Source organism: Eptatretus burgeri, chromosome 2, assembly GCF_056783735.1.
Source record: "Eptatretus burgeri isolate ZD-2024b chromosome 2, Ebu_testis_v1, whole genome shotgun sequence".
In the NCBI taxonomy this organism is placed as follows: domain Eukaryota; kingdom Metazoa; phylum Chordata; class Myxini; order Myxiniformes; family Myxinidae; genus Eptatretus; species Eptatretus burgeri.
Window position 1 is genome coordinate 152318159 of NC_140962.1, and position 27640 is coordinate 152345798.

Genomic DNA, 27640 nt, shown 5'->3' on the forward strand with positions numbered 1-27640 from the left:
AGGTGGTGTGACACGACACACATTTACATAGAGAATTTGCATCACCTCCTCATCTCAGACATTAAATCCTTCCTTTTCTCCAATGGCTTGATCATCAATTTGGTTTCAGATCAGGTCACTCTCTCCTGGATATGCTGCTTCTGCTCTCGCAACAATGGATGGAGGTACTCAATGACGGACATGAAATTAGAGCCATATCTCCAGACATATCACGTGCTTTTGACACGGTCTGGTACCCTGCCCTGCTCACCAAACTCTCTTCCCATGGTATTCAAGGCCATCTCCACTCATGGCTCGCAGACTTCCTCTCCTGTCGCAGTCAACGTGTGGCCCTAAATGGAGTTCTCTCATCCCCTCTTCCTGTCCAGACTGGAGTTCCTCAAAGCAGTGTTCTGGGCCCTGTTCTTTTTCTGGTTTTCATCAATCATCTCTCTGACTCTGGGAAATCCTCTTTATCTCTTTGCTTATGACTCTACCCTTTGCCGTACCATCTGTCATCCCTCAGACTGGCAAGCAGCAGCTTCTTCGCTCACTGCAGATCTGGATAAAATCACAAACTGGTCCAACACGTGGAACATGTCTTTCAATCCAGACAAATCTCACACTCTCACGATGTCTCTCCGATAGGACCGTTTGGAACCCTCCCCCCCCGTCCCCGCCCCCATCTACTTTTTCAACAATCCTCTGGAAGAAGTCCTTTCTTTTAAGCTTCTGGGTCTCACTATCTGCCATGATCGCTCTCGGGAAAGCCACATTTCCAACCTGGTCTCCAAAGTCAGTCGCCAACTGGGAATCCTCCGTCGTGCAAAGTCCTTCCTCGGCCCACCTGAACTCCTGACATACAAAGCTTTTGTCAACAGCCTGATGGAGTACTGCTCTCCCCTCTGGGATGGTGCTCCTGCCTCCCACCTTTCTCGGCTTCACGCTGTGAAAACCAAGGCATTTAGGATCATTGGAATAACCTGCGATGAGGCTGAGTCTTTGGGCCTCTCACTCTCTCACCGCAGGCAGGTTGGTGGTCTTTCTGTCTTCTGCCTTCTCCTCTCTGGTCTCGCGCCCCCCTCTGCTCTGTCTGCGATTTGTCCCCACCAAATTTCCACAGGGCGCTCAAGGTCCGCCAACAACCCCCTTCTGGTAAAATTACCAAAATCACGAATCGCTGCTCACCTTCACTCTTTCATTCCTCTTTTTCCCACCTTTGGAATAAGCTCCCTCACACTGTTCAATCCCATTCTTCCCTTCAGGCCTTCAAAACAGCTGTTCACCACCACCTCTTATTCTTCCTCATGACAAGCTCAAGCATGTGGTGAAGTGTCGTGAAGATCGGTTTGAAATTGTAACCTGTGGGCGACAGACAGACAGAATTACAAAATCGACTGACCAATCTACTACAAAAATCTTGGGTTTTGCAAGTAACAAAGACAAACAAATGGACAACGGGGTGAAAACAACCTCCTTCCACCTTCAGTGGCAGAGGTAACAATATCTATCCCCAAGGGATTTTTTTTTCCTCCTTCAACAAACGCCGTGTTAATCCTTACTACAATTCATGAACTGGTGTTTGTGGGCTCGTTACTTGCAAAATCGAAGATTTTTCAAGTGTATTGGTCAGTCAATTTTGTTATTTTGTCTGTTTATCACCTCCAGGTCACAATTTTAAACCGATCTTCACAAAACTTCACCACATGGTAGAGTTTGTCATAAGGAAGAAGCCTATTGTTTTTGAGGTCAAAAAGGTCAACATAGGCCAAAGGTCAACAACTTAGGTGAGTTTTTTAAAATCCTTAATTTTCATCCGATTGACTTGAAATTTGAAGGAGTAGTTGCAAATTTGCTCATTAAAATCAACCACCAATTATTTTTGAGGTCAAATTTATTTTACGGATTTTGCAAGTATCGTGCTCTGCACGATGTCTTCTTGTTTGTTTGTGTGCAGGATATCTCAAAAAGTTGTGTACGGATTCGGATGGAATTTGGTGGGCAGGTTGGGTGTGTGACAAGGACGAACTGATTACATTTTGGTGAAGATCCTCATCCGGATCCGACGACTAGAATTTTTTAAGTGATTCTTCACCATTGAGAAATAGGGCCAAAAACGATATATAGCACGATATCTCAAAAAGGTATGGACGGATTCGGATGAAACTTGGTGGACACGGGTGTGTGACAAGGATGAATTTATTCCATTTTGGTGAAGATCCGGATACCAGGATTATTTAATTTTTCAAGTGATTATTCATCGTTGAGAAAGAGATAGGACCAAAAACTATATATAGCATGATATTTCAAAAATGTATTGGACTCGATATGTTCTCCTGGATCTGGCATTGCGTGGTGGAGGTCTGTGCGCTCTCGAGTACCCTTCTAGTTTGTGTTAATATTGTTTTGTGATAACATTAATATGATGCTATTGTCATTTGCATTGTTATTCATTTTGTTGTTGGAAGCAGCCTTGGAAAAAAACGCCATGATTAGCTATCTTAACATGCAGATACACCTTAATACGGACTTCACCGAAGGCGGAACACTCCCGAAGGCAAAAATTAAGTTGCTACAACCTCCATTGTGTGACCCTTTGTCCTTCTGTCAAGTTTGGTTGAAATTGGATATGTAATGACTGAATGTATCGTGGTGAAAAAAACGTTCTACAGACAGGCAGGCACCAAATTGTGTATTTTAGTATGATGATGATTATGATTTATAATAGCCACTACCACCAGGAATAGTGGTGATACACTCACACTATTCAGCCTTGACAACTCAGATTAATTACGTATTAAAAAAAACCTTCATTTATTATACAAATATATGACTACCATTGGTTTGGACAAGTAAATGGCACAAAATTAATGATGGAAGAGTACTAACAAGTTGGCACCGATGAAAAGAACATTGTCACTCAATGGTATGTCCTGCTCACATACAGACAGGGGTGAAAACATTACTTCCATTCACCTTCGGTGGCAGAGGTAACTAGAGGTTTGATAGTACACTTTATCCCACACAGTCTTGAGAAAAGGGACACAGGAAGGGTTACCCCATAACTCCTTTTAAAGCCAAGATGTGCAACTTCTGGTAACCTGCTTGGTAGCTGCCAAAAAATTTAAATCTCATGTATGAGAAGGAATGAAAAGAGGTCCAAGAACCAGGAAGTGTGGGAACTTTACCATGTGCATATTTTCTGTGTTCAGGCAATACATTGTTGGATTCTGCCATATTGTCAGACAATCGATGTTCCTCCTCCCAAAGACTGTGAGTGACAAATTTGATTGCTCTCAGCATTTAGACGAAAGAGTGGAAATTTCATAACGGTTAACCATAATTGTTCTGTTCCTGAATGCAAATTGGACTCACGAGAATATGGGAATACGAGAAATATCCGTGGATGAGAGGTGTTAAGCCTGGAGTTGGCTTGGTGGTTCGGGTGGCTGGCTTGGGATCTTAGGGTCCTGGGTTCAAGCCCCATTCCCCACTGAATTAACACTAAGTGGGGTTGACTCAGCCTGTCATCCTTCTGAGGTTGGTGAAATGAGTACCAGTGTACTGGTATGAGGCACTGCAACAGCAGCATAGCCCTGCCCCAACAAAATGATAGCTACCTGGCAGCCAAGCTGCCATATGCAAGAAGATGAAGAAGAAGAGTTGAGTTCATACCATTTCATGTTAATATATACACACACACACATGCTTCTCCCTGCACTCGCAGACACAAAAATCAAGTATAATTTCTCTTGTGGCCCTGAAACCAAACAAAACTACATATTTATAATGGCACTCACACCTCCCATATATCCCACCCCTCCTTGCAAACATGAATAATAATAAATATAATTTTAACCTTACTGTGTGCATAAAGAAGCCCCAGATATGACCTTCCCATCTGTGTGAAGAAGCAAGAAGGTTTGGGTAGAACACGCACATCTACGAACCTTCAGCCTTTCTTCGGCCACTTCGTTGGGAGTTTTTGCAGTTCGGACTGTAAGAGTTGATCAGGAAGTTCTCCAAACGTTAAGTTCAGCCGAGGCACACCCCTTTCTCGCAGGTATGTTTCGAAGTATTTTCTGCTTCTTTAAAAAAAATTTTGCTGCAACCTTATCTGGCAGGCATGAAATACGCTCAGGCCGCCCTGATGAACTTTGCTACAAGGAATTTCTGCGCATGCGCGTAGAGCAATCTGGGGTGGATGATGTCATTTTGAAAGTGGCGTATTGCTTCCCCCCACCTTGCACTGTGCATGCGTGGGGTAAAACCATAACTTGTCCCCAAATTTGCTCGGAAGGGGCCATCTATTTCAAAGAATGTATGAACGGAGCCGGAGTCTAAACCATGTGGAGCCAGTCAATCTAGCCCAAAAGTGGGTGTAACCTAGGACTAATTACAATAGAAATGAACCCACTTTTATTTGTTGAGAAAAGGTGTGCTGCATGACTTACTAAAAATCTAATAAAATATTTTTGGTGGAACATATTGTATTTAATGATTGAAAATTGTCATCCATTAGCAACTGTCGCACGGGCTAAAATGAAGAAATTACGATAACTTTGTGCATAATTAAGCTACATCCACAATCTTGGTGTGTTTACCCATGTTTTTGTACCGAATCTTTCAAATAAACACATGACTGAACAGTTTAGTGTGTTCCTTAGCTTATTCCCAGGGGGTCCCCACCCCTAAATGTCAATTCAGCTCTCCAAAGGTAAACAGGTTTATAATTCTGTAGTTTGATCAAAAACCAAATCCTTTATTTCAGCCTGTTTAGTGTCACTGAACATTTGCTGGTGGTACCAATGATTATTAGGCTAACATATGAAAATAATAATGATTTATTACATCATTTCAATGCTAAATCCTCATATCTCGGAAGCTAAAGATAGCAGGTTAATACAGCCATTTTCGAATCTGGTTTGTTTCGATAAGACCTGGCTCTCATTATGATTTGTTTCTTGGTGTTTTCTGAGAGTTCAGGGTTTCAGAATTATTGAGTACTCCCTGCTAATATCTATCAATAGATGGCAGCACCTTTCAACTTGAAGAAACATGCCTTTTCAATTTCACTAAATCAGCATATTTTGCCTATTTTTAAATAAGAATGAATGAATAAGATGAAAGGTAAGTAAAATTTAAGATAAAGAATCTCTTGAAGCAAGAGTTCAGACTAGATGTAATCATTAACTCCAAATAAATTGCATGCAAAACATCCAGCAGACCATGCTGAAAGGTGCATTGTTTTAATTCAGAACGAGGGAGCATTAATTAATCTTTAGTCGTTCCTGATGACTGGACTAAAGATAGAATTATCAAGCAGCGTTTTGTTTTCCGAGCATAAACTGTACCTGACATACACTACTCATAAACAAATGCTTAAATTAACCCCTCAGGGGCTGTATGTTAATGTATAGAAAATAAATGTCAATATTCATTTTTTTCTGACAAACATATTCATTTCTTTTTGCAGGATGGCGGAATGTGTATTTTGCAGCAAGTCTCTTGCAGACGGTGGTCCTGTCGTCAGATTGACCTCAAAGGGGTGTGATGGAATTGCTAAAGCCAGTGCAGAACGGGATTCTGATATCCAAGTTGAGCCGGGACAACAAGTACACACCGACTGTCGCAGAGAGTTCACAAATCCAATACGTGTGCAACAAACAAAACGGAAGCGGTCACAAGATGCAAGTTCATCCAGTGGGGGTGGTTGCATATTGCATTCAGCAGAAACATTTTTTTCCTACAAGGAACATTGTTTATTTTGTGGAGTTGGTGATCGATTCCATGGCAAGAAAAAAAATCATAAACTTATCTCTGTGAGAACAATGAATTTTTGCACTTCAATTATGAAGTGTTGTGATCAACGCAGTGATGAGTGGTGTGAAAAAGTGAAACTGAGATTGACTTATGTGAAAGACCTTCCTGCAGCTGATGCTGTCTACCATAATATTTGCAGCACAAACTTTAGAAATGGTAAACAAATACCGCAGAGTTTTCAAAATGACAATAGCAGCGGTAGTCATCCAAAGAAACCCAAACTTGGACGACCCACAGATTCTGAAAAGAGAGGTGCATTTCTCAGTGTTGTGGAACGTTTAGAAGCTAATGACCAAGAGCAAACAACAGTAAACGACTTGATACTCAGAATGGCTGAAAACTTAGGTCAGGATAATGAGCCGTATTCTTTCAAATATATGAAACAAATGCTGCATGAACATTTTGGTGAAAACATTGTTATCACAGATATCGATGGAATAGAAAATGTAGTGACATTCCGACGTAAGGCCGCCTCTATTCTCACCAAATTCTTTCAGCAATCAAGGCTCCTTGATTGTGAGTTGGAAAAGTTACGGGTGGTTGAGACAGCAGCCAGCTTAATCAAGAGTGATATTAAGTCAGTGCTTCAGTCGAAGGATGTATATCCAAGTTCACATCAGATGTCAAATACCGCAGATAACCTTTCCTATCTGCCAAATACACTTCAGCATTTCCTTGATGTTCTGCTTGTAGGGAAAGAGAAAAACGTGAAGGTTGGCTCAATTGGTCAGGCTTTGATGCAGGCAACATGACTCAGGGTTCTTCTGACACCACTTCAACTTGGGCTTGGTGTTCAGATGCACCACCACTTTGCTTCACGATTTCTGTTGGATACCCTGTATCAGCATGGATTCTGTTGCTCCTACTCTGAAGTGCAGAGGTACGAACGAAGTGCGGCAATCAGCAATGGAGTTGACATCCCTGGCTTTCTACCTGGTCACTTCATGCAGTATGTAGCAGACAATGTTGACCACAACATTAAGACACTTGACAGGAGCGGTACTTTTAATGGAATGGGGATCCCAGCTGCAATAACTCCTAAAATTGATCATGCATCTGTAATCAAACGAGTGAACGTGTCAGCTAAAGACATTGCACAAGTTGAAAGAATAAACATTCGCCCTTTCACTCCCCAGGGTGATGGAATGGCTAGACTTAAATTTGAGAAATTTGAAGTAATCAGTTGCAAGGACAGGTTCATGGACATAGATCTTTTGTGGAAACTGTCATTTTATGTGCGACCTCAGAGACCAGGATGGTCTGGGATGATGCAGCTTATAAGCCATGGAGAACATCCCGGACAGGCATCCACCATGTTCTTGCCCATGATTGATTTGAGCCCCAGTGATCTTAGCTGTGTCTATTCCACCCTGCTATTTGTTTGTGACCATGCACATCGCTACGGAGTCACACCCATAATAACATTTGATCAGCTACTGTGGTGGAAAGCTATGACCATAGTTGAAAGTGAAACTGAAGGCTCAAATCTAAGTTCTGTTGTAGTTCGCCTTGGAGGATTCCACACACTGATGAGTTTTCTTGGCAGTATTGGCCATTTAATGGCAGGGTCAGGACTTCAAGAATTGCTTGAAACCATTTTTGCGCCAAATACAGTTACACACATTCTGAGCGGTAAGGCTTTGCTCGGGCAGTACGTGGGCACCTACTACTTGATACAGCACTGAGTACTGTTCTCCTGGCAGGCATTTTTGGAATACAGCTTCACAGCCCCCCTGACATGTCAGACGTAGAACGTGTAGATGACGAAGTGTCAGAGGATGACAGTGAAGAGCTGTCAGACACTGAGGACCAAAATGTTGATATATCGAGAGACGTGCCTGAAACTGTAGTTTCTCCATTTCTGGTGGCTTCTGATAGTGAGGTAATAAATCTGCCCAATGAAATTCAAGAACTTGGAGAACTGATTGACAAATTCCTATCAGGGGAGATGTTGGCCCCGGATATTAATGATTCAACAGATTTAAGTTCAGTCAGAGAAAAGGTCTCAAGTGCATTGAATGCAATTGAACACAGAACTGGGAAACTTTGGTGTATGTATATGAAATGTGTAGACATAGTACGGGACTTCCTACAATCAGAACGCACGGGTGATTGGAAGCTACATCTACAGATTCTCCAAGACATGCTTCCCTACTTTGCTGCCTCAGGGCACAACTTGTATACCAAGTCAGTGTACCTGTACCTTCAGAAAATGACCAAGCTGCAGGACAGTAACCCATTCGTGTATTCAAAGTTTATGGATGGCTTTCACGTTGTACGAAGGTCAGATCGCTTTTGGGCAGGGCTGTCACCTGATCTTGTGATAGAACAGGTTCCAATGAGAAGCCTTAAAACAACTGGTGGTTTGACAAGAGGACGGGGCATGACTGAAACACAACGAATGGTATGGTGCCTGTCCAGACCTGTTTGTGCCAAGGTGAACAATGCCATGCAGCAACTAACCTCAGTCACCTATTCAACGAGTCAGCAACACAAGGACTTGTCAAAAGCTCGGCAAATGAGAGATATAGATGATACAAATCAACTCATTTCCATCCTAGCTGAAAGAAATCCATTTGAAGACGGCCCCACATTGCACAATATTGTAACCGGTGTAGCAACCGGGGATTATGTCAATGTGGAACAAGCAGAGCAAGTTGGGAAGAATAAATTCTGAATAAAATGGAGGGGCAACATGTTCAGCAATATGTCTTCAGGAGAAAAAAAAATCAAGTGATCACTCCTGAGTCGAAGTCTACAATCAGAATAAATGGAGAGAAAGTAAACATTGATCCACAACTGCTCTTTCAGAGACTGGTAATTGCAGGAACACAGGCTGAAAATCCAAAGTATGCCTTTCAATATGAACTATGCTCATTTCCACCTGCTTTGTTTGAGACTATATATGTGCTATTGAAAGCAAACAAACCATCTCTTGCGAAAGCTATTTGGGCTACCCTACCACAGGGGAGCAACATTCTGTACCTCTGAACTGCCAGTATGTTATTGATGGTGGTGCTCAACTTCACAGGATCCCATGGCAAATCGGAGAAGCCTTTCAGTCAATTTTGGACAGATACGTGACCTATGTGAGGAAGCATTATAGAGAGGCAGTTGTTGTCTTTGATGGCTACACGAGTGGGCCATCTACCAAAGATGGCACTCATCAGAGACGAATTGGAAAGCGCCAAGGCCGAACAGTTCACTTTCAACCACAGATGACCCTCCAACTCAAAAAAGAAGAATTTCTATCAAATAATGCAAATAAGCAGCGATTTCTTCACTTTTTGAGCAACTCCCAAGAAGCAGCAGATTGTGAAGTTCATCACGCCAGAGGCGACGCTGACTCGCTTATCGTGCAGACAGCAATACAAGTTGCTGCTTAGCGTGAGGTGATTCTCGTTGGAGATGACACAGATCTTCTGGTACTCCTCTGCTACCATGCAAAGAACTTGGGCCATGATGTCTTCTGGAGACCTGAGCCAAAACAGGGACAGACTGAAAAATTTCTGAACATCAAATGTGTACGTGAGCACCTTGGCGAGACTGTCTGTGAGAAGATTCTATTTGTGCATGGTATTCTCGGATGTAACACTACTTCACGAGTGTTTGGTTTTGGGAAGGGTGTGGCTTTAAACTTGCTCCAGAAAGGTGAATGCTTTCACGAGCTGGCTGTGGTTTTTAATAATTCTGCATCCAGTAAGAAGGAGATAATTCAGGCAGGACAGAAAGCTATGCTTTGTTTATGCAAGACAAAGTCCAATGACAGTCTAGATTTGCTAAGATGCCACAGATTCCAAGAACTAGTCACGACGAGCAAAAAGGTGGTGCACCTAAAGGTATTGGCACCAAGTTCAGGAGCAATGAAGTACCACAGTTTCCGTGTCTATCACCAAGTGCAGGAGTGGAAGGGCATGAACTTGCAGGCAGAGGACTGGGGCTGGAAAGTTATTGAAGGGAAGATGCTTCCTCTAATGACAGATTTGGATGTGGCACCCAAAGCACTGTTAGAGGTCATACGATGCAAATGCAAGACAGGGTGCGGAAAACGTTGTGGATGCAGAGGACTTGATCTGGAATGCACATCGGCTTGCAGTGAATGCAGAGGCATCTGTGAGAATATGAAAACCGAGAACTCCGATGACAATGCAGAGGATGACACATACAATTTGACGTGAACTGCATTTTGTCATCACCAGCTTATAGTGGAAGAGTACCAAATTTGGTAATATTTTTCAGACTAGGGGTGGCATCTCCCCACAGTTGATGAACTCTGGATGTTAATATGATTCGCTATGAGCTCTTTGGTAATTGAAGTGATTATTGAACGAATGTGAAACAAATCTGGTCTTGGTAACCCTGTAGGTGGGGGGCCGGGGGGGGGGGGTTGGGGCTCCCTTAGCCACAGGCTGCTGTTTCAGTCATTCTTATTCATTAAGACTGTAAAGGGACATTATCAGAGTATCATAAGAAGCAAAGTAAATCCAGCTGTAATCATATTTGTGGTCATTATTCTTTGCAACCTAATTTCGCCAGGTCCCTCATTACCAATTTCTGGGGACCCCCCAAAAATGATGTTCCACCAAATATTTTGCATTAGATTTTTTATATGTTATTTACCATGTTTGCCATAAGATATCACCACAGGTTTGATTTCTATTCCAATTTGTCCTAGGTCAAACCCTATTTTGACTTGCCCGATGCATGTTGGAGAAATGGTTGGGGACACATTTAAGTAACAAAATGGCTGCCCATTGGGACATCTTGGATCTGATCTGAAAAATAAATGACGTGCATATGTAAGCCATCATTCTTTATCTGTGTGCCAAATTTGAACAACATGGGTAAATGCTTGTCCGACAAATGGTTGAGGACGTGTTCAACATCAGGTGTTTTTCCAAGTGAAATGGCTGCCAGTCGGCCATCTTGGATCTGAAGTCTTAAAAAAAATAAATGGCATGCATATGTATACCATCATGCGTTGTCTTTGTGCCAGGAACAAATAAAATTGGTCCATACATGTCTGAGATATGGTTGCGGACGCACGCACAGACACGAAAATCGAGACCAAATCCATGAGCCCCGGTTTCGCATCAAGCCCAATAGGGGGGCGGGGGGGCTAATAAAGTTCTGTACTCAAGGAAAAACAATTGATCATAACTTGTGGTATAAAACATGAATGACCGCACTGTGGTAATAACCTGCAACACATAATGTATATTTTTTTGTCTTCTCTGTCCACTCAGCTCCTCTTGATTAAACCTTACTAACAATATTTATTCGACATGTGATTTGATTTTTTGGAGGAGGTCCCTCATCGTCATAAACACTCGACCCAAACGAAGTCAATGGGAATCTGACGCAACAAGCCTGTGCAGTGTATAATAATCGATCAGCAGAGGCCGATAGGCCTTATACCCGGGGAGCCAAGGGGGTCAACCGGACACCGCTTCCCGTGAAGCAATGGCCTCATTTTTTCATTAGTACGGACCTTCTGGAACACTTTTAGGTGGGCCACCCCTCTGGCAATTCCACACAGGGCCGTACACAGGGGTCTTTTCAAATTGGCCGTCGGCGTAAATGGCGTAAATGATAAAATCGTATTTCGGGCACAATTAAATTTCTAGAACAGCTACAACCATGATTTTTGTATCTAAACCCATGTTTGGGAGCATGACAAATTCAGTGGTACCATTAGAATTGAAGTATTTTCTTTTTCGGTCTCTTAAAATTCAAAATGGCCACCAGCGTAAGTTGTGAAATCACATGTTTGACCTGGTAACTTCATTACTATAAGAGACACAGCCAAGATCTTGGTATAAAACTTCATAGGATGGTAGTCTAGTTAATACTAAGCTGTTCTGGGTATGGATCCCAGCTGGCTATGCCCTCTTTTCAAAATGGCTGCCATTTCTCAAAATGGCCGCCGGCTCAATGACAAAATCATGTTTTCAACCATAACTCGATTTCTAGGACAGCTGGAATCATGATATTGGTGTCTACAACCATGTTTTGGGGTATGAGGAATCCAATGGTAGAATCAGAATTCATCTATCTTAGTTGGTTTGCTTAAATTTCAAAATGGCCGCCAGTGTAAATTGTGAAATCACATGTTTTACCACAACTTCATGCTAGGATCGCTTCCCGTAAAGTAATAGTCCCATTTTTCTCATTAGTATGGACCTTCTGGAACACTTTTAGGTTGGCCACCCCTGTATAATAGTTATTGTATTTTAATGCAATAATACAATATATAATAAGATAATATTTCAAATTGTAAAATTGTTTTATTGTGGATAGCTCATACTGGTACACACGAAAGCGTCTTTTCAATAATAAAAATCTATGACTTATTCAATACTATTTTATTAACACCAATAAGCCTGGTGTTGGCGCAGTGGTTAGGGCAGTGGCTTGGGATCCAAAAGGTCCTGAGTTCAAGCCCTGTTGGGCCACTGAATTAATACACCAGGGGGTTGACTCAGCCTGTCATCCTTCTGAGGTCGGTGAAATGAGTACCAGTATACTGGGCCGGTGTATACCCCGGTTAAAATAGGTGTACCATATCCCTGTGTCGTAAGAGGTGACCAGGGTTGCGTCAGGAAGGGCATCCGGTGTAAAACATGTGCCAAATCACTATGCGGATCATACGGATTGATCTGCTGTGGTGACCCTGAACGGGAGCAGCCGAAAGAAGAAGATTTTATTAACACCAATAGACATTCTAAAATTATTTTCTTTGCAAAATTCAATCATCAGTAGGGTTCTCTTCCACATATGCAGCTCTAGTACAAGTAGATGGTTTACCCTGGCATGAACATCCTATGTAGCATGGCACATTGTTCTTACTGCATGCACAGTTTCCTGCACGACGTTTTTTGCACTTGCATCTGACAACAGTTTCCAAGTTTGGAGGAAGTGCTTTCCTTGTGACCATGATTGGATTTACTTTCCCTTCATCCTGAAGTATCCATCCAAATGATGCAAAGTCAATTATCAGCCCGCTTGATATGTTGTTCCAATGCGTCATCAGTTGGTGGAAGATTCAACAGCAAACCTGACTTGCCTGCTAAAAATTTCCGAGTTCTCAGACTTGCAAGATTCTTGAAGTTCCTTAACCTTCACGAACACATCACCAATTGCCAGTTGGGATGAGCATACAAAGTCTGAACCTCCCTCTCTTGGTAGGAAGGAACTTTTCTCATCATAATGCATCTGGAGACGTTTCTTCAGCTGTGAAGATCTGTAGCTTTCCCAGTTAGAGACACCATTGTCCCGGAGAAGAACCCGATATTTATCCCTCATGGTTTTTAACTGAAATACTGAGGACTCGTTGAACAGTGGTTTGTCTATCATTTCACCTAAACTTATCAGAGATATACCATATAAGTCTTCCGGGACATTAGACGAGTCTGGTAGATTTGTTAATTTCATATATCGGTTCATGCAAGGCTTATGATAGCAGACATCATATGCTATCATATCAATCGGTTTGTCACCAAAACCCTCTATTCGTCGCAACACAGTTTTATCATCCAGTTCTTTGGCTTTTGCAAACACAGACTGTTCCCTGTTCTTTGTTTGTATTTTGGAATTCTTACCATCTTTGCAATAAACCTTGCCACATATCACGCATTGTTCTTTGCTGTTATAGCTGCCAACCATTGAACGTCGCATGTGTGCTTCTGGTTGACCATATTTGTCAGAATGAAGGACATTATCATGTGTGTCCACAGTGTGGTGACATGATGCTCTTTTATTCTGAATGCGTTCATATGTGGATTTTAGTAAATACTTATTTCTGCAGCTTGGATGCCATTTTGGGTTGTGATCATCTAAAAATGTTTCCTTGTGGAGGTCCATGCCAAGACTGTGAGATGCATCATCCTGACGCGCCTCCGTTGCTAATCTAAGCTGAATAACTGAAGGTTCATGGATGTTGTGAAGTACTGCATTGGACTTTTGACATATCACACAACAATTATAGTCTATTGTAATGGCAGCTAGCTTGGCTTTTGTGGCAACTGGAGCACACAATTCAACATCAACAGAACTTGTACTTGGTTGTTCAGCTTCATCTGCCATGGTTCATCTGAAAGTACACGAGAAAAATCAAATTTAGTATCTTATACATTTTGACATATGTAAAATATAGGATGGACCTTTTACTTAAATAAATCGTAAGTAAAGCATTTATACTGCCCACGTGGGTCTTGCAAAAACAGCTGAAATAATGAACGACTTTCAGTACATGTATAGCGTATCGTAGTTGCAATGGACGTCCATCCTCACCATGTTATGCAGATGTTGATTATACAGGGGTAGCCAACCTAAAAAATTTCCAGAAGGTCCGGACTAATGAAAAAATGGGATTATTGCTTTACGGGAAGCGGTTCTAGTATGAAATGATGGTAAAAAAAATGTGATTTCACAATTTCGCTGGTGGCCATTTTGAAATGTAAGCAAACAAACGAAGATAGATGCATTCTGATTATACCATTGGATTCCCCACACCCCAAAACATGGGTGCAGACACCAATATCATGATTCTAGCTGTTCTAGAAATCGAGTTATGGTTGAAAACATGATTTTGTCATTGAGCCGGCGGCCATTTTGTAATGGCAGCCATTTTGAAAAGAGCGCGTAGCCAGCTGGGATCAATACCCAGAACAGCTTAGTATTAACTAGTCTACCATCCTATGAAGTTTTATACCAAGATATTGCCTGTGTCTCTCCGAGTAATGAAGTTACCAGGTCAAAAATGGGATTTCGCAAATTATGCTGGTGGCCATTTTGAAAAGACCCCTGTGTACGGCCCTGTGTGGAATGGTTCTGAGATGTGTGGACCTGCACTCTGTGTGGACCTACACTGTGTGGACCTGCACTCTGTGTGGACCTGCACTCTGTGTGGACCTGTGTGGACCTGCACTCTGTGTGGACCTGTGTGGACCTGCACTCTGTGTGGACCTGTGTGGACCTGCACTCTGTGTGGACCTGTGTGGACCTGCACTCTGTGTGATGCTGAGACACAAACAAGGTCCTTTCGTACCTCATGAGTGCATGGCCAATTCCTCATGAATTTGAAACACGTCACAAAGATAATTAAGTAATTTTACGTGGTGACACAATCAGTTGGAGTGAATTGGAAAACAACAATAATAACAACAACAACAACAACCATAATCATCATGAGAGTTTGGCTGTGCCAAGCACGACGGCGTTACAGGAAAAGGAAGTGTTAAAGTTGTTTTTAAAAAACCGTAATATATACATTTGATGGAGAATGTAGAGTTAAGGTGAATCGGGTGTAGTTAGTTAGTTAGTTAGTTAGTTAGTTGGTTGGTTATATTACATGAGATCACTCGGCAAAGAAAACTGAAGCAATGGACCAAACACGTGCGATTTATTTATTACTTTGAATCTCTGCGCGGGTTCCTCACGGGCAATGGACACAAAAAGAGATCGTGGTGGATCCGGTCTCGTCCCGGCCTGGCTGGAGATCCAGGGTCTATCGAAGGAGTCTCTCAGGGCCGCGGTCACCGAGCTCGGGATCGAGATCTTCGGAGCTCTGTGTGCCCGGGCCGAGCCCGCGACCGTGAGGGACCAACTGTGCTCGTTGGCCACACGGAAGTTCACCTTCACCATGTACGCCGAGCTCTGTCGGTACATGGAGACGTGTCGTGCGGGGAGATCGGAACGGGTCGTCGTGTCCGCATGTGTTGAGGACGCACAAGAGACGGGAAGACCCCCTGGAGAACTTCACATCCAGGAAGACGACGGAGAATCTCTCCTGAGCTCTGTGGAGAAAGCAAGTGACCCGGAAGAAGATGGTGAGTCGTCGTCCTCTCACCTCTCTTCCCCTCCCCCCTTCCCCTCCCCTCCCCCTTCCCCTCCCCCTCCCCTCCCCTCCCCTCCCCTCCCCTCCCCTCCCCTCCCCTCCCCTCCCCCTCCCCTCCCCTCCCCATCCCCTCCCCTCCCCTCCCTCCCCTTCCCCTCCCCTTCCCCTCCCCCTCCCCTCCCCCTCCCCTCCCCTCCATCGACTCACAGTGGGGAGAGGAGGGAGGAAGTTCCTTGTGCCTGTGACCTTATCCGTGGCACGACCAACACGTGTGCATCACTTCGTGGAGATTATTCCAGCCCTATTCTTTTCTGTGGTTTTTAGATGTGTACACACACACACGTACATACACATCGACATACACATAGACATATACACATGTACACATATACACATGTACACACACACATATACACATATACATGTACACACACATAGACATATACACATATACATGTACACACACATAGACATATACACATATACATGTACACACACATACACATGTACACACACACATATACACATATACATGTACACACACATAGACATACACACACATACACATATACATGTACACACACATACACATGTACACACACACATATACACATATACATGTACACACACATAGACATACACACATACACATATACATGTACACACACATACACATGTACACACACATATACATGTACACACACATAGACATACACACACATACACATATACATGTACACACACATAGACATACACATATACACGTACACACATAGACATACACACACATACACATATACATGTACACACATACACATGTACACGTACACACACATACACATATACACGTACACACACATAGACATACACATATACACGTACACACATAGACATACACACATACACATATACACGTACACATAGACATATACACATGTACACATATAAACACACACACATACACATACACATGTACACACACACACATATACACATATACAGGTACACACACATAGACATACACACATATACACATATACAGGTACACACACATAGACATACACACATACACATATACATGTACACACACACATACACACACACGTACACATGTACACACACACATACACACACATACACATATACATGTACACACACATAGACATACACATGTACACACACATTATACACACACACATACACACACACATGTACACACACATTATACACATACACATGTACACACACATTATACACACACATACACACACACACATGTACACACACATTATACACACACACATACACACACACATTATACACACACACATACACACACACATGTACACACACATTATACACATACACATGTACACACACATTATACACACACATACACACACATGTACACACACACACACGTACACATGTACACACATGTACACACACACACATATACATGTACACACACATTATACACACACACATACACACACACGTACACATGTACACACACATACACACACATACACATATACATGTACACACACATAGACATACACATGTCCTCACACATTATACACACTCACACACACCCACACGTACACACACACACGTACACATGTACACACACACGTACACATGTACACACACACACGTACACATGTACACACACACGTACACATGTACACACACACACACACACACATACTTACACACATATTCATGTACACACATTATACACACACATACACACACACGTACACATGTACACACACATACACACACATAGACATACACACATACACATGTACACACACATTATACACACACATACACACACACGTAGACATGTACACACACGTACACATGTACACACACGTACACATGTACACACACATACTTACACACATATACATGTACACACACACACACACACACACACACACACACATACACACATACACACACACATACACACACATACACACACACATACACACACACATACACACATACACACACATACACACACACATACACACACACACACACACACACACACACACACACACACACACACACACACACCTCAGCAAAAGTTTTTGTGCAGCTTCGTATCCATCGAGACCACTTCGGCCTCATGTGAATCTCGCTGTTCTTGAAGAATGTTTAACACCCGTTCATGTTTAACACCCGTTCATGTTTAACACCCGTTCATGTTTAACACCCGTTCATGTTTAACACCCGTTCATGTTTAACACCCGTTCATGTTTAACACCCGTTCATGTTTAACACCCGTTCATGTTTAACACCCGTTCATGTTTAACACCCGTTCATGTTTAACACCCGTTCATGTTTAACACCCGTTCATGTTTAACACCCGTTCATGTTTAACACCCGTTCATGTTTAACACCCGTTCATGTTTAACACCCGTTCATGTTTAACACCCGTTCATGTTTAACTGGTCGTGCGCTTGATCTCAATGGGATGGAGAACATCATCACTTGTGGAGAGTTTGGTATTCCTTCCACGTGCTTCGATCGTCCACAGAACCAGTTTCGGGAATCCTCCTCAAAGTTTTGCACAAGTTGCAGCTCCTGCTTCACCCACACCACGTACACCGAGCTCTGCGGTTTCATGGACACGTGCCTTGCGGTCACGTGGTGTGACTCCATGAAACCGCGGAGCTCGGTGTACGTGGTGTGGACGAAATGGAATTTCTCAATGAAGTGATATCGAGTCGGGCTGCAATCTGCTTTCACTAACTCGCAATTTCATTTCCCTACACTTGTCATGTGATAGTGCCTTCCTTGGAGCTGTGAGTACCCACCCCAAGTATCCTGCTGCAAGTACCCCCACTAGTATCCCCCCCTCCGTATGTATCCCGTCGTGAGTACCTCCCCCCCCACGAGTATCCCCCACCAGTACCCCCCGTTCATATCCACTGTGAGTACCCACCGCTAGTATCCACCCCTGCTTGTATCCCACCATGAGTACCCCCCCCACTAGTATCCCCTGTTCATATCCACCACGAGTATCCGCCACTAGTACCCCCACAAGTACCCGCTGCGAGTATCCCCCCCCGCCGCGAGTACCCCCCACACTGCAGTGATATCACTGCCTCGACTTTTATAGTCCTCCAGCAGGGGTGACACTTCCGGATTGCTTGCATGACAACCATCCGATCCGATGTCCGATCCGATGTCCGTATTGTTACAGAGCGTCGGTGCTGCCATTACGTTGCAGTTTAATTGGAACGAGTTATGCTGGATCGTTTGCCATCTCCATCCTCGCAGGCGTCAGGGCAGGAATTTGTAATTTGTTTAGGGTGCCGGCGATGGCTCACCTACTCTTCGCAAAGGACACCATAGGATCTTTAACGTCCACCAACTAATACTGGCAGATGGGCCGCCCTGTTTGACGCCCATCCGAGGGACGGCACACATCTATATATTAATACTGAAGGACCAATTTTGTGCTCCTCCTAGCGGTCGCGTCACGTTTTTCTCGGTACTGTGACCTGGACTGAAAGAAACTTCGTACCTGAAAGAGTGCATCGCACATAGTGGAAATTGTCAACTTTCAACTCTGAAGCAGAATAAACACTTTTCGTTGAGATGGGGGTGAGGAGTGAAGAGGCGGGGGGAAGGTAAGCAAATTTTTGGGTGGAGGTGAGCAAATTGAAAGTGGGAGACAGGGGGAAATGGGGTGGGGGCTGGGTTGAATTAGGCGGAGTTGAGTGTGAGGGGGTGGACAGGGGGGTGGGAGCCCGGGGGCAAGTGGGACGGGGAATCAAGAGACGGAGGGCGGGGAGTGAAGAGGCGGGGCCGGGGTAATTACATTTTTGGGCGGGGGTAAGCAAATTGAATGGGGCAGGGGCGGGGGATGAGTCGGCGGGGGCAAGCACGTCCTGTCTAGTCCATGTCCTCGAGTGTGGGTGAGCTGGTGAGTGTGGTTGAATGAACGGAATCCGTCTGTGACGGGGTTTCAGCTAGTATTTATGAATCGCCCTGGCGGTGAAACACCGGGATGACAGTTTATAGCTGGGTTGGGATTCAAACCCAGGCTAGACAGCTTCGAGGCGAGTGTGCGTAACTCCAGCCCATCCTCTCAGCCCTGCCAACCAGTCATGGTGTACTGTCAACACGTGATTGTAATATGGATCATTTAAATTCCGTACATGAGATGTTATTCTATTACGTGTTCTTTGCAGTATTCGCTCCATTTCCATAATTATTTCCAATATTTAACTTTTTTTTTAACCTCCGCCCACTTTCACTCCTCTCTGTCTGTCTGTTTGTTTGTGTACGCGGTATTTCAATAAGTTGTGCACAAATCCAGATGAAACTTGGTGGACAGGTTCGGTGTATAACCCACGACAAACTGAGTAGATTTTGGTAAAGATCCGGATCCAGATCCGACTCCTAGAATTTTAAAGTGATTCTTCACCATTGAGAGATCAGGCCAAAAACGACAACGTACTGTATAACATGATATTTCAAAAATGTCTTGGGCCCGATATGTTCTCGTGGATCAGGCATTACGTGGCGGAGGTATGCATGCGCTCCACCGAGTGCCCTTCTAGTAAAGAAAAAAGTTTTCCTTCAATCCAATATGGCTGCCAGATATGGTGACCTATCAATTATTCGTGACGACCCTGGTATCCCCCAGGGTTGGGGAACATGCGTGTGAAGTTTCCCTGCAATCTGTTCAGCCATTCTGGAGAATAAGGTTTATCAAATGGTTTTAGGGTAAATCCAATATGGTTGTCAAACCATGTGATCGAAGACACCGTAGGTGGGAATCATTTGTTCCTCATGGAGAGCTCCATCATAGCTGGGAATCATTTGCTCCTCATGGAGAGCTCCATTAGAGCTGTAAAGATTCAACTCGATCTGTTCAACCATCTCAGAGAAGATTTTTGAAGGTTTTAAAATAATATAAATAAATAAACAAATAAATGTGTATATATATATGTGTATATATATATATGTGTATATATATGTGTATATGTGTATATAGATGTGTGTATATATATATATATATATATATATATATATATATATATATATGTGTATATATATATATATATATATATATATATATATATATATATATATATATATATATATATATCTCGGAACCGTATGCATACAACTGATAGTTGTCCTGAGTCAGTTAATCCATTTATATACGTGTAGTTAGATCCCTTCCTTGTGTTTCGTGGGAAGACAAGGGAGTGCGTTTCGATGGTCTCAAGTCAGGATTAATAAATCATTTTTTCACCTTTTATTTTATTCCCTCCTTTTTCTGAGATAAATTCATCTCGCTTGCTACCCTCGTTTCGCTGGCCACAGCGCACCACCGTCTACCCGCTGTGTCTGGAGTCTCGTTTGCTGAGGCAAAATCCCGACGTTCACTATGGAAGCTGCGCCACCATCCACCTTCCCAAACCCAGACACACGTGGCGTGGGCGGGCCAAACGAGCATCAAGCTGAAACACCGTCCAGAAAGGCGGACCACATGAAGGGCCGGTCCAATCAGGATGCTCGGATCGGATATTGACGTTGATTTCGCCATGGCTCCTCCCTGAGCTCCGGGATCTATAAAGTACGGAGCAATTACTCAGAGGATGGGGTTGGTTGTAGATCGAAAGGAAGAAGTCGGTGGTTGTTGGTAGATTGAAAGGAAGAAGTCGGTGGGAGTTGGTTTAAAGAAGGTCAAAGGCGTGAGAAGTCGGTTGGAAAGTGGAGAATTGAAGGAGTTGTTGTGAAAGTGTTCCTGCGGCTTGGCTCTGCCTACATCTCACCTCGATGGCCCGCTTACTGTACTGGTCCCCGCCGACACGACCTCGACCAAGCCTCTTACCTGGTCCTGTCTACTGCTCCATTCTCGGCCTTGGACTCCGCTCTTCTCTACTCGGGCTCCTGCTACAGACACGATTACCACTCGTGTGGCTGTGGACTGAAGTACACAACTTTTGTTGGGTGCCGCACCATGGAGCATCCCTCCCCGAAACACTCAGGTACCGAGAAACTGTAACCTCAACTCCCTCCCTCCCTGGCTGCAAAAGTTCCTTTCACAATTGGGTTTACTTTGTCTGAGTGTGTGTCTGAGAGTGTTGGCGCCTGTCCGTTAGGTAAGCCTGTGTAAGATCTTTTATTGTTGTGATTGTTGCTTTTATTCATCTCGCGTCAAGTCTGCTCTGTGTCTGCTTTTGTAAGTCGCTTGTATAATTGTTGCACCCCACACCTCTCTCATCTTTCCCTGCATTACATGCCCAATAAACCTTTTGTTGTGCCACATGCTTTTCCTCACTTATTGTAAATAAATAATAATTGCAGAAATGTTCCCAGCTCACCTTTGTCTTTTCCTCCATTGGTCCAGCATGGTTCGGATCCAAGTTTAGCCGGGTCTTTATTCCCAACAATCCGTTCCTTCAAGCCGGTATGTCCTTGGCAGTGCCGCTCGGCTGTATCCGATTCGGAAAGGTGATCCGTAGTTGGTAGAGTGATCCGGTTCGGACAAGGAGTACCGAGGGCGTGGTTCCCCGGTGGTTAAACCGCGTGATTAATTAGGTAACCTGATTTTAGACAGGAGGACCCCAGGTCACGCGGTTGAGTTATTGGCGTCCATGGTCGGTTAAGCGACCCGCCGCGTCAGATTTATCCGTGAGCGACGGCCTACAATTCCGGGGAGTCTGGTGAGAATCGACGTAGCTTTCCCCCACCTGTGGTCGTCTCACCCGACCCCGCCGGCCCGCAACAATATATATGTATATATGTATATATATATATATATATATATATATATATATATATATATATATATATATATATATATATATAATGGCTGCAGAGCCATGTGACTGATGACGTAAGCGACCAATTTATCCCAAGATGACCCTCAAAAATTTTCATACTGTTCGGATGTCGCGTTCTTCATATGTAGTTATGATGTCATAGCGAAGGCACCTATGCCATCATACGAAAATCACACTTATTACCTTGAAACCATCAACAGACCGGGAACAATCGGCAATCTCCGAGTGAAAGCAACTCATCAAGTTAGTCTGCCCTCGCAAAGAGAAAAGCAGGGTTAAGCAATAATTGGTCAGGCATGTACGTATGTCTGTGTTTGTATTTTGTTAAGGGCATACATCGAAAACCGTTCAACAGAGGAAATTGAAACTCTATTGGGCCCAATATATTTTTGAGATATCGTGCTAAACAGTACTATATCGTTTTTGGCACTATCTCTCAAGGGTGAAGAATCACTTTAAAAAAAAATTTTTTAGTTTCTGGAGCATATATAAATATACCAATTCACTTTTATAGTACAGAATGGATAATAATTGTATGAAACACATTATTGATTATGGTAACAGCACGACGTGAGATGAAAAACATGAGGCTGAATGATAAATGCTTTATAATCCAGAAATGAAAAAGTTCATATCGAGTAAAAAAAATTATCTTTGAGCCTGTACTTTTAAGCTTCTTTGCATTGCACTGTTGAGAAATGACTTGTTTTAAATTTTTTTTTAAATTTTCTTGTGAACGATATTGACAGGGGACCAGAAGAAGCACATTAAGAAGTTCGACTGCAACTCGTGCTCTTACAGCTTTACCAGTAAGGCTGCTTTGGAGACTCACTTGAAAATGCACCAGGAAATGCCCCAACGTGTTTCCAGGAAAAAAAAGTACAACTGCCTCCATTGTTGTTATAGTACAAATAAAAGCGTGATGTTTGTGAGACACGTTCGCATCCACACAAAAGAGAAACCCTACAAATGTCGTGTGTGCGGCAAGGCATTCAGTAACTCGTCAAACTGTCACAGGCACATGAGAGTTCACACGGGGGAGCGCCCTTACACGTGCAATGTGTGCGGAAAGGGATTCAGTCAGTTGACGCACTGTCAGAAACACATGAATTTACACAGTATTGACATTTCATCAATCAAGTAGTTTAAAATGCCACCTTAGAAGTCGTACAGGAATGAAAAGCGTGTTTATACACACAAAAGCGTGACAACATCCAAAGAGTAATCCATTGGTCCATTTGCAAAAACTTCAATATCTTTGTCTCAGAAAAGACGTGGAAGCACGACCCAAAAGCAATTGTTGAAAACGAGGACATTGTGCTCACGTACAACCTGGCCATCCATCAAGTGTGAAAATAGAAAATAAAACATGACAACTGGACAGAGTACTCAGATACAAAAAGGAAAGGACGGCATTGCTAATAGAAGTGCCAGTACCCAATGAATTTGGCCTAAATGACGTATCACGATCTGAAAAGTGAAGAGAACTTGGAAGCTGAAAAGTGCCGACATTACGCCAGCGTTCGTTGATGCAACGGGAGTAATAAACAGAACTTCCTGAAATGTTCAATCTAATCAATCGATCCAATCTATTTCTTAACTGACGCTTTTCAAATTCATGCGGGAGAGATTTTTCCCACGAGCAAAATGTGACGGAGTGATTAAAAAAAAAACCCCCACAAGTGGCCTTGTAGGGAGTTGAAGGAGATTTGAAGAAATATCACAAAAATTGAGCTGCAGCTGGAAGCTGTCTGAGGTTCAGATCCTGAAATAAGCCATTGAATACCAAATATATATATATATATATATATATATATATATATATATATATATATATATATATATATATATATATCTATATACTATGGTATAAGCCTGGTGTTGGCTTAGTGGTTAGGGTGGTGGCTTGGGATCCCAAGATCCTGAGTTCAAGCCCCGTTGGCTGCTGAATTAACACCAGGGGGTTGACTCAGCCTGTCATCCATCTGAGGTCGGCGAAGTGAGTACCAGTGTACTGGTCCCGGTGTATGCCCCGGTTAGAATAGGTGTACCATATCCCTGTGTGTCGTAAGAGGCGACCAGGGTTGGCGTCAGGAAGGGCATCCGGCCATAAAAAAAACATTTCCTCAAGAAAAAGCCTAACCCCTGCACAGCAGGGAAAAATGGCTGTAAAAACGGTCATTTTTATTTTTTTTATATACTATGGTATGGAACACCTGAAAATGCTCCTCTGCTTAACCATGAAACGCCCCAACTCGATTCATGAAAGGAACCTTAAATAAAATGTAGACAGTTTGGGCCCCTTGAGGGCCTAATTTGCATGTTCATCTTCAGATACCCACCTCATGAGATTGTAACCAATGCGAGCACCAACATACGTGTATGTCGTGCGTCTTGGGGCGTGAGTGTAACAAAGATCATTGCTTTAATTGAAAGAGTTGCATTTACCATATGCAAGGGAAATGAAACGATGTTGGACGAACTCCAGAGGTGTTTTGTTGATGCTTGCACAGTTATGCTTTTTTTTTTTGGTAAATGGAGATATAGTATAGTATTTGTTAATGGATGTAAATTTTGTGAATGGAAAAAAATTTCCTAATGGAGATATTTCTTCATGGATGTAAGTTTTGTGAATGGAGATATTTGTTAATGGATCTAAGTTTTGTGAATGGAGATATTTCCTTATGGATGTAAATTTTGTGAATGGAGATATTTGTAAATTGAAGGGAAGTGATAATATATTTGTCTCAGCATTGCATTATTTTGAAAATAATTTTCAATGAGTTAGAGCTTATATTTCGATTTGTTTACTTGTTGTACTCCATTCATGCTATTAGGCTAATTTGTGTGGGAACCTTTGTCATGTCATATACACTGTCTTTCTTAATGTAATCCACACCCTAACTGGAGCCCATGTTGTGCTCCACCCTAATGTGGAAAGTCTTCTTCCAGCCACGGTATGGAGGTTTGGCTTGCAGCATTTCCTTTATCACTTTTTTATATTGCAGCCGAGAACCTCATGCACATTGGACAAAATAAACCTTTTTTGTTGTAAACAAAATACTCACCCTTGTGGTAGTGAGTTGCTTTAGAGCCAGGATTTTGGAATGAAATAGTAATGTGGTGCAGGGTCCAATGTGGCCTGCCATTGGGTTCCCCTTAACACAGCAATTATGGACACGATGTTGAATACCTTGTTCTTCACGCATGTGTACAAACATGGGTGAGCAAGGGGATGAACATGTTTTCTCCTGGAGTGAATTTCTCTGTAAACATCCAAATTTTGTGAACATGTATTGAAATATAAATTGCATGATGGCGGTGTATGCAGCTCAGCACCTTTTCGTAAGAAGTACTTGGTCATCTTTAATTCTCGCTACCTGAAATAGCCAGATCGCTGCCATAGTTGGCGCTCTACTTGTCCGTCCGTCTCCTATTTAAACTTCTCCGGCCAAACCGTTGAGCCGATCTGGCTGAAATTTGGCAGCAACGTTCCACTCCTGACTGGTAACAGGGATTGCAAAGCTTTTTTCCGGTCACGTGACTTGAAGTAGGTCAAAATGGCCGACTCGGTAAATTTATTTTCTTTTTTGACCTTCTTTTCCAGACCCACTGGTCATAATGCTACCAAATTTGGGTTACAACATTAGGACAGGGTTGTGACGTTAAATTGCGAAGATTATGTGACCGGAAGTTTGTCAAACCGGTGGACTCTGTAAATTTTGGGGAAAACCACTTTTAAATTCCTTCAAAAATCTTCCTCTCCAGGACCCACTAGTCAGAATGCTACCAAGTTTAGGTTACAACATTACGCCAGGGCCAGGATAAGCTACAGGTCTCGTGGTCCTATTTTTATTATTATGTTTTTTTTTGAATGACGTCTGGTCATCATTCACACATCCAGTTGGGTTTGCATGCAAGACAACAAACGCACGCTTTCATTCACCATAGTTTATAGCAAACTTACTGTATTTACAATACAAGTTACAATATCATACATGTACCCCATATTCATCGATAGCATTACACTTAAATCACTGACATAACACCCACACGCTGAAGAATCGCTTCTGTTCATGCAAACTATCAACAACAAGGAGTGATTGACTTAAAAAAAAAAATCCCACCTGAAAGGGGAATTCCTTGCAAGAGAAAATCACGACCTGAACTGTTAAGTCTTGCGGCGAAAGCAGAGGTGTGTTAGTATGATCGAAATTTGCGATCACAAGGAGTCGGAGCAGAAAAGACGCGACGGTAGTTCACTTGAACAGGAGAACTGTCTGTTGAAGGTCTTTATTATCTTTGCTTATTTTATTTTTACAATTTAATTTAAGGAAATTTACTCTGACTCTTAATTCAGTCCTTTTCAATCATTGGCAATTAACGTACTTCCAATTGATTTTTGTGAAGACCGTTGCGTTGAATCTATCGAGCTCTCACTGCCAATATCGGTGACTCGTCACTCCAAGTCACAAAACCCAAACGCCTGAGTTGCAACGTCGCAGGTGTCAAGTTTGCCACACTGAGCACCGGTTCGGAGATGTAAAGGAGGGTGTGAGTTACCGGAGGTACAGCGGTCGAGAGTAACGGCTGTGGACTTGTGCTGCGGTGGCTTTTGTCCATTTGATGATAACTGCATTGCTGCGATGAATCGCAGGGTTTTTTTTTGTTTTCGCAAAATACTTTTGTTTTCCGATGGCATGTCCATCAGGTGTGATCTGATCGTGGCTGAAATGTAGTGAACACATGCATAACTGTTTGCTAATTATCGGTTTATCTACCATTCCATCTGGACTTTTTCCCACCACGTCTTGGCAGTCTCGTCTAGTGATGCAGCGAAGTTTGATCTCGTGGAGATTTCACCCACCTTGCGCTCACCATCGATGGATATTATTCCGCAGAACGTGAAGTGCATAAAGCAGATGCAACTTCTTCTTGCTTATGGCAGCTTGGCTGTCAGGTAGCTATCATTTTGTTGGGGGCAGGGCTATGCTGCTGATGCAGTGCCTCATACCAGTACACTGGTACTCATTTCATCATTCTCAATGTTGGTGAGGTCAATGTTGTCAATCTCAATTCTCATTCTCAATCTCAATTGGAGGTCAATGTTGGTGACCTCTAATTCTGCTTCTCTGGAAAATCTTCCGCACCATTGTGCACCAACTAGAACATG

At 42.9% G+C, this 27640-nt stretch overlaps 3 protein-coding genes across 6 annotated transcripts in view; 2 read left to right on the forward strand and 1 right to left on the reverse strand.

Annotated features, from left to right (window-relative positions):
• Positions 1-10776, forward strand: part of LOC147033574 (uncharacterized) — a 111554-nt gene extending 100778 nt beyond the window's left edge. For all 3 annotated transcript variants that reach the window (XM_085856885.1, XM_085856895.1, XM_085856866.1), the window contains one exon: positions 5456-10776. In XM_085856885.1, the coding sequence (XP_085713011.1) occupies positions 5456-6554 (1099 nt within the window). In that variant the 3' untranslated portion in view covers positions 6555-10776. The remainder of the gene's footprint in view (positions 1-5455) is intronic.
• Positions 10777-11878: 1102 nt separating this feature from the next.
• On the reverse strand, positions 11879-15505 carry LOC147033576 (uncharacterized). Of its 2 annotated transcripts, none has more exons than XM_085857004.1 (2): positions 15243-15371; positions 11879-13894 (listed from the first exon to the last, which is right to left on the reverse strand). In XM_085857004.1, the coding sequence occupies exon 2, from the start codon at positions 13885-13887 to the stop codon at positions 12832-12834; it is 1056 nt and encodes a 351-aa protein (XP_085713130.1). In that variant the 5' UTR covers positions 13888-13894; positions 15243-15371; the 3' UTR covers positions 11879-12831. The 2 variants fall into 2 exon arrangements, with proteins under 2 accessions (XP_085713130.1, XP_085713120.1); XM_085856994.1 differs by having other exon boundaries at positions 12074-13894; positions 15217-15505.
• Positions 15248-24269, forward strand: LOC147033577 (uncharacterized). The gene is made up of 2 exons (XM_085857068.1): positions 15248-15632; positions 23217-24269. Exons 1-2 carry the CDS (start codon positions 15248-15250, stop codon positions 23609-23611), a joined length of 780 nt encoding a protein of 259 aa, XP_085713194.1. The 3' UTR covers positions 23612-24269.
• Positions 24270-27640: the final 3371 nt, after the last annotated feature.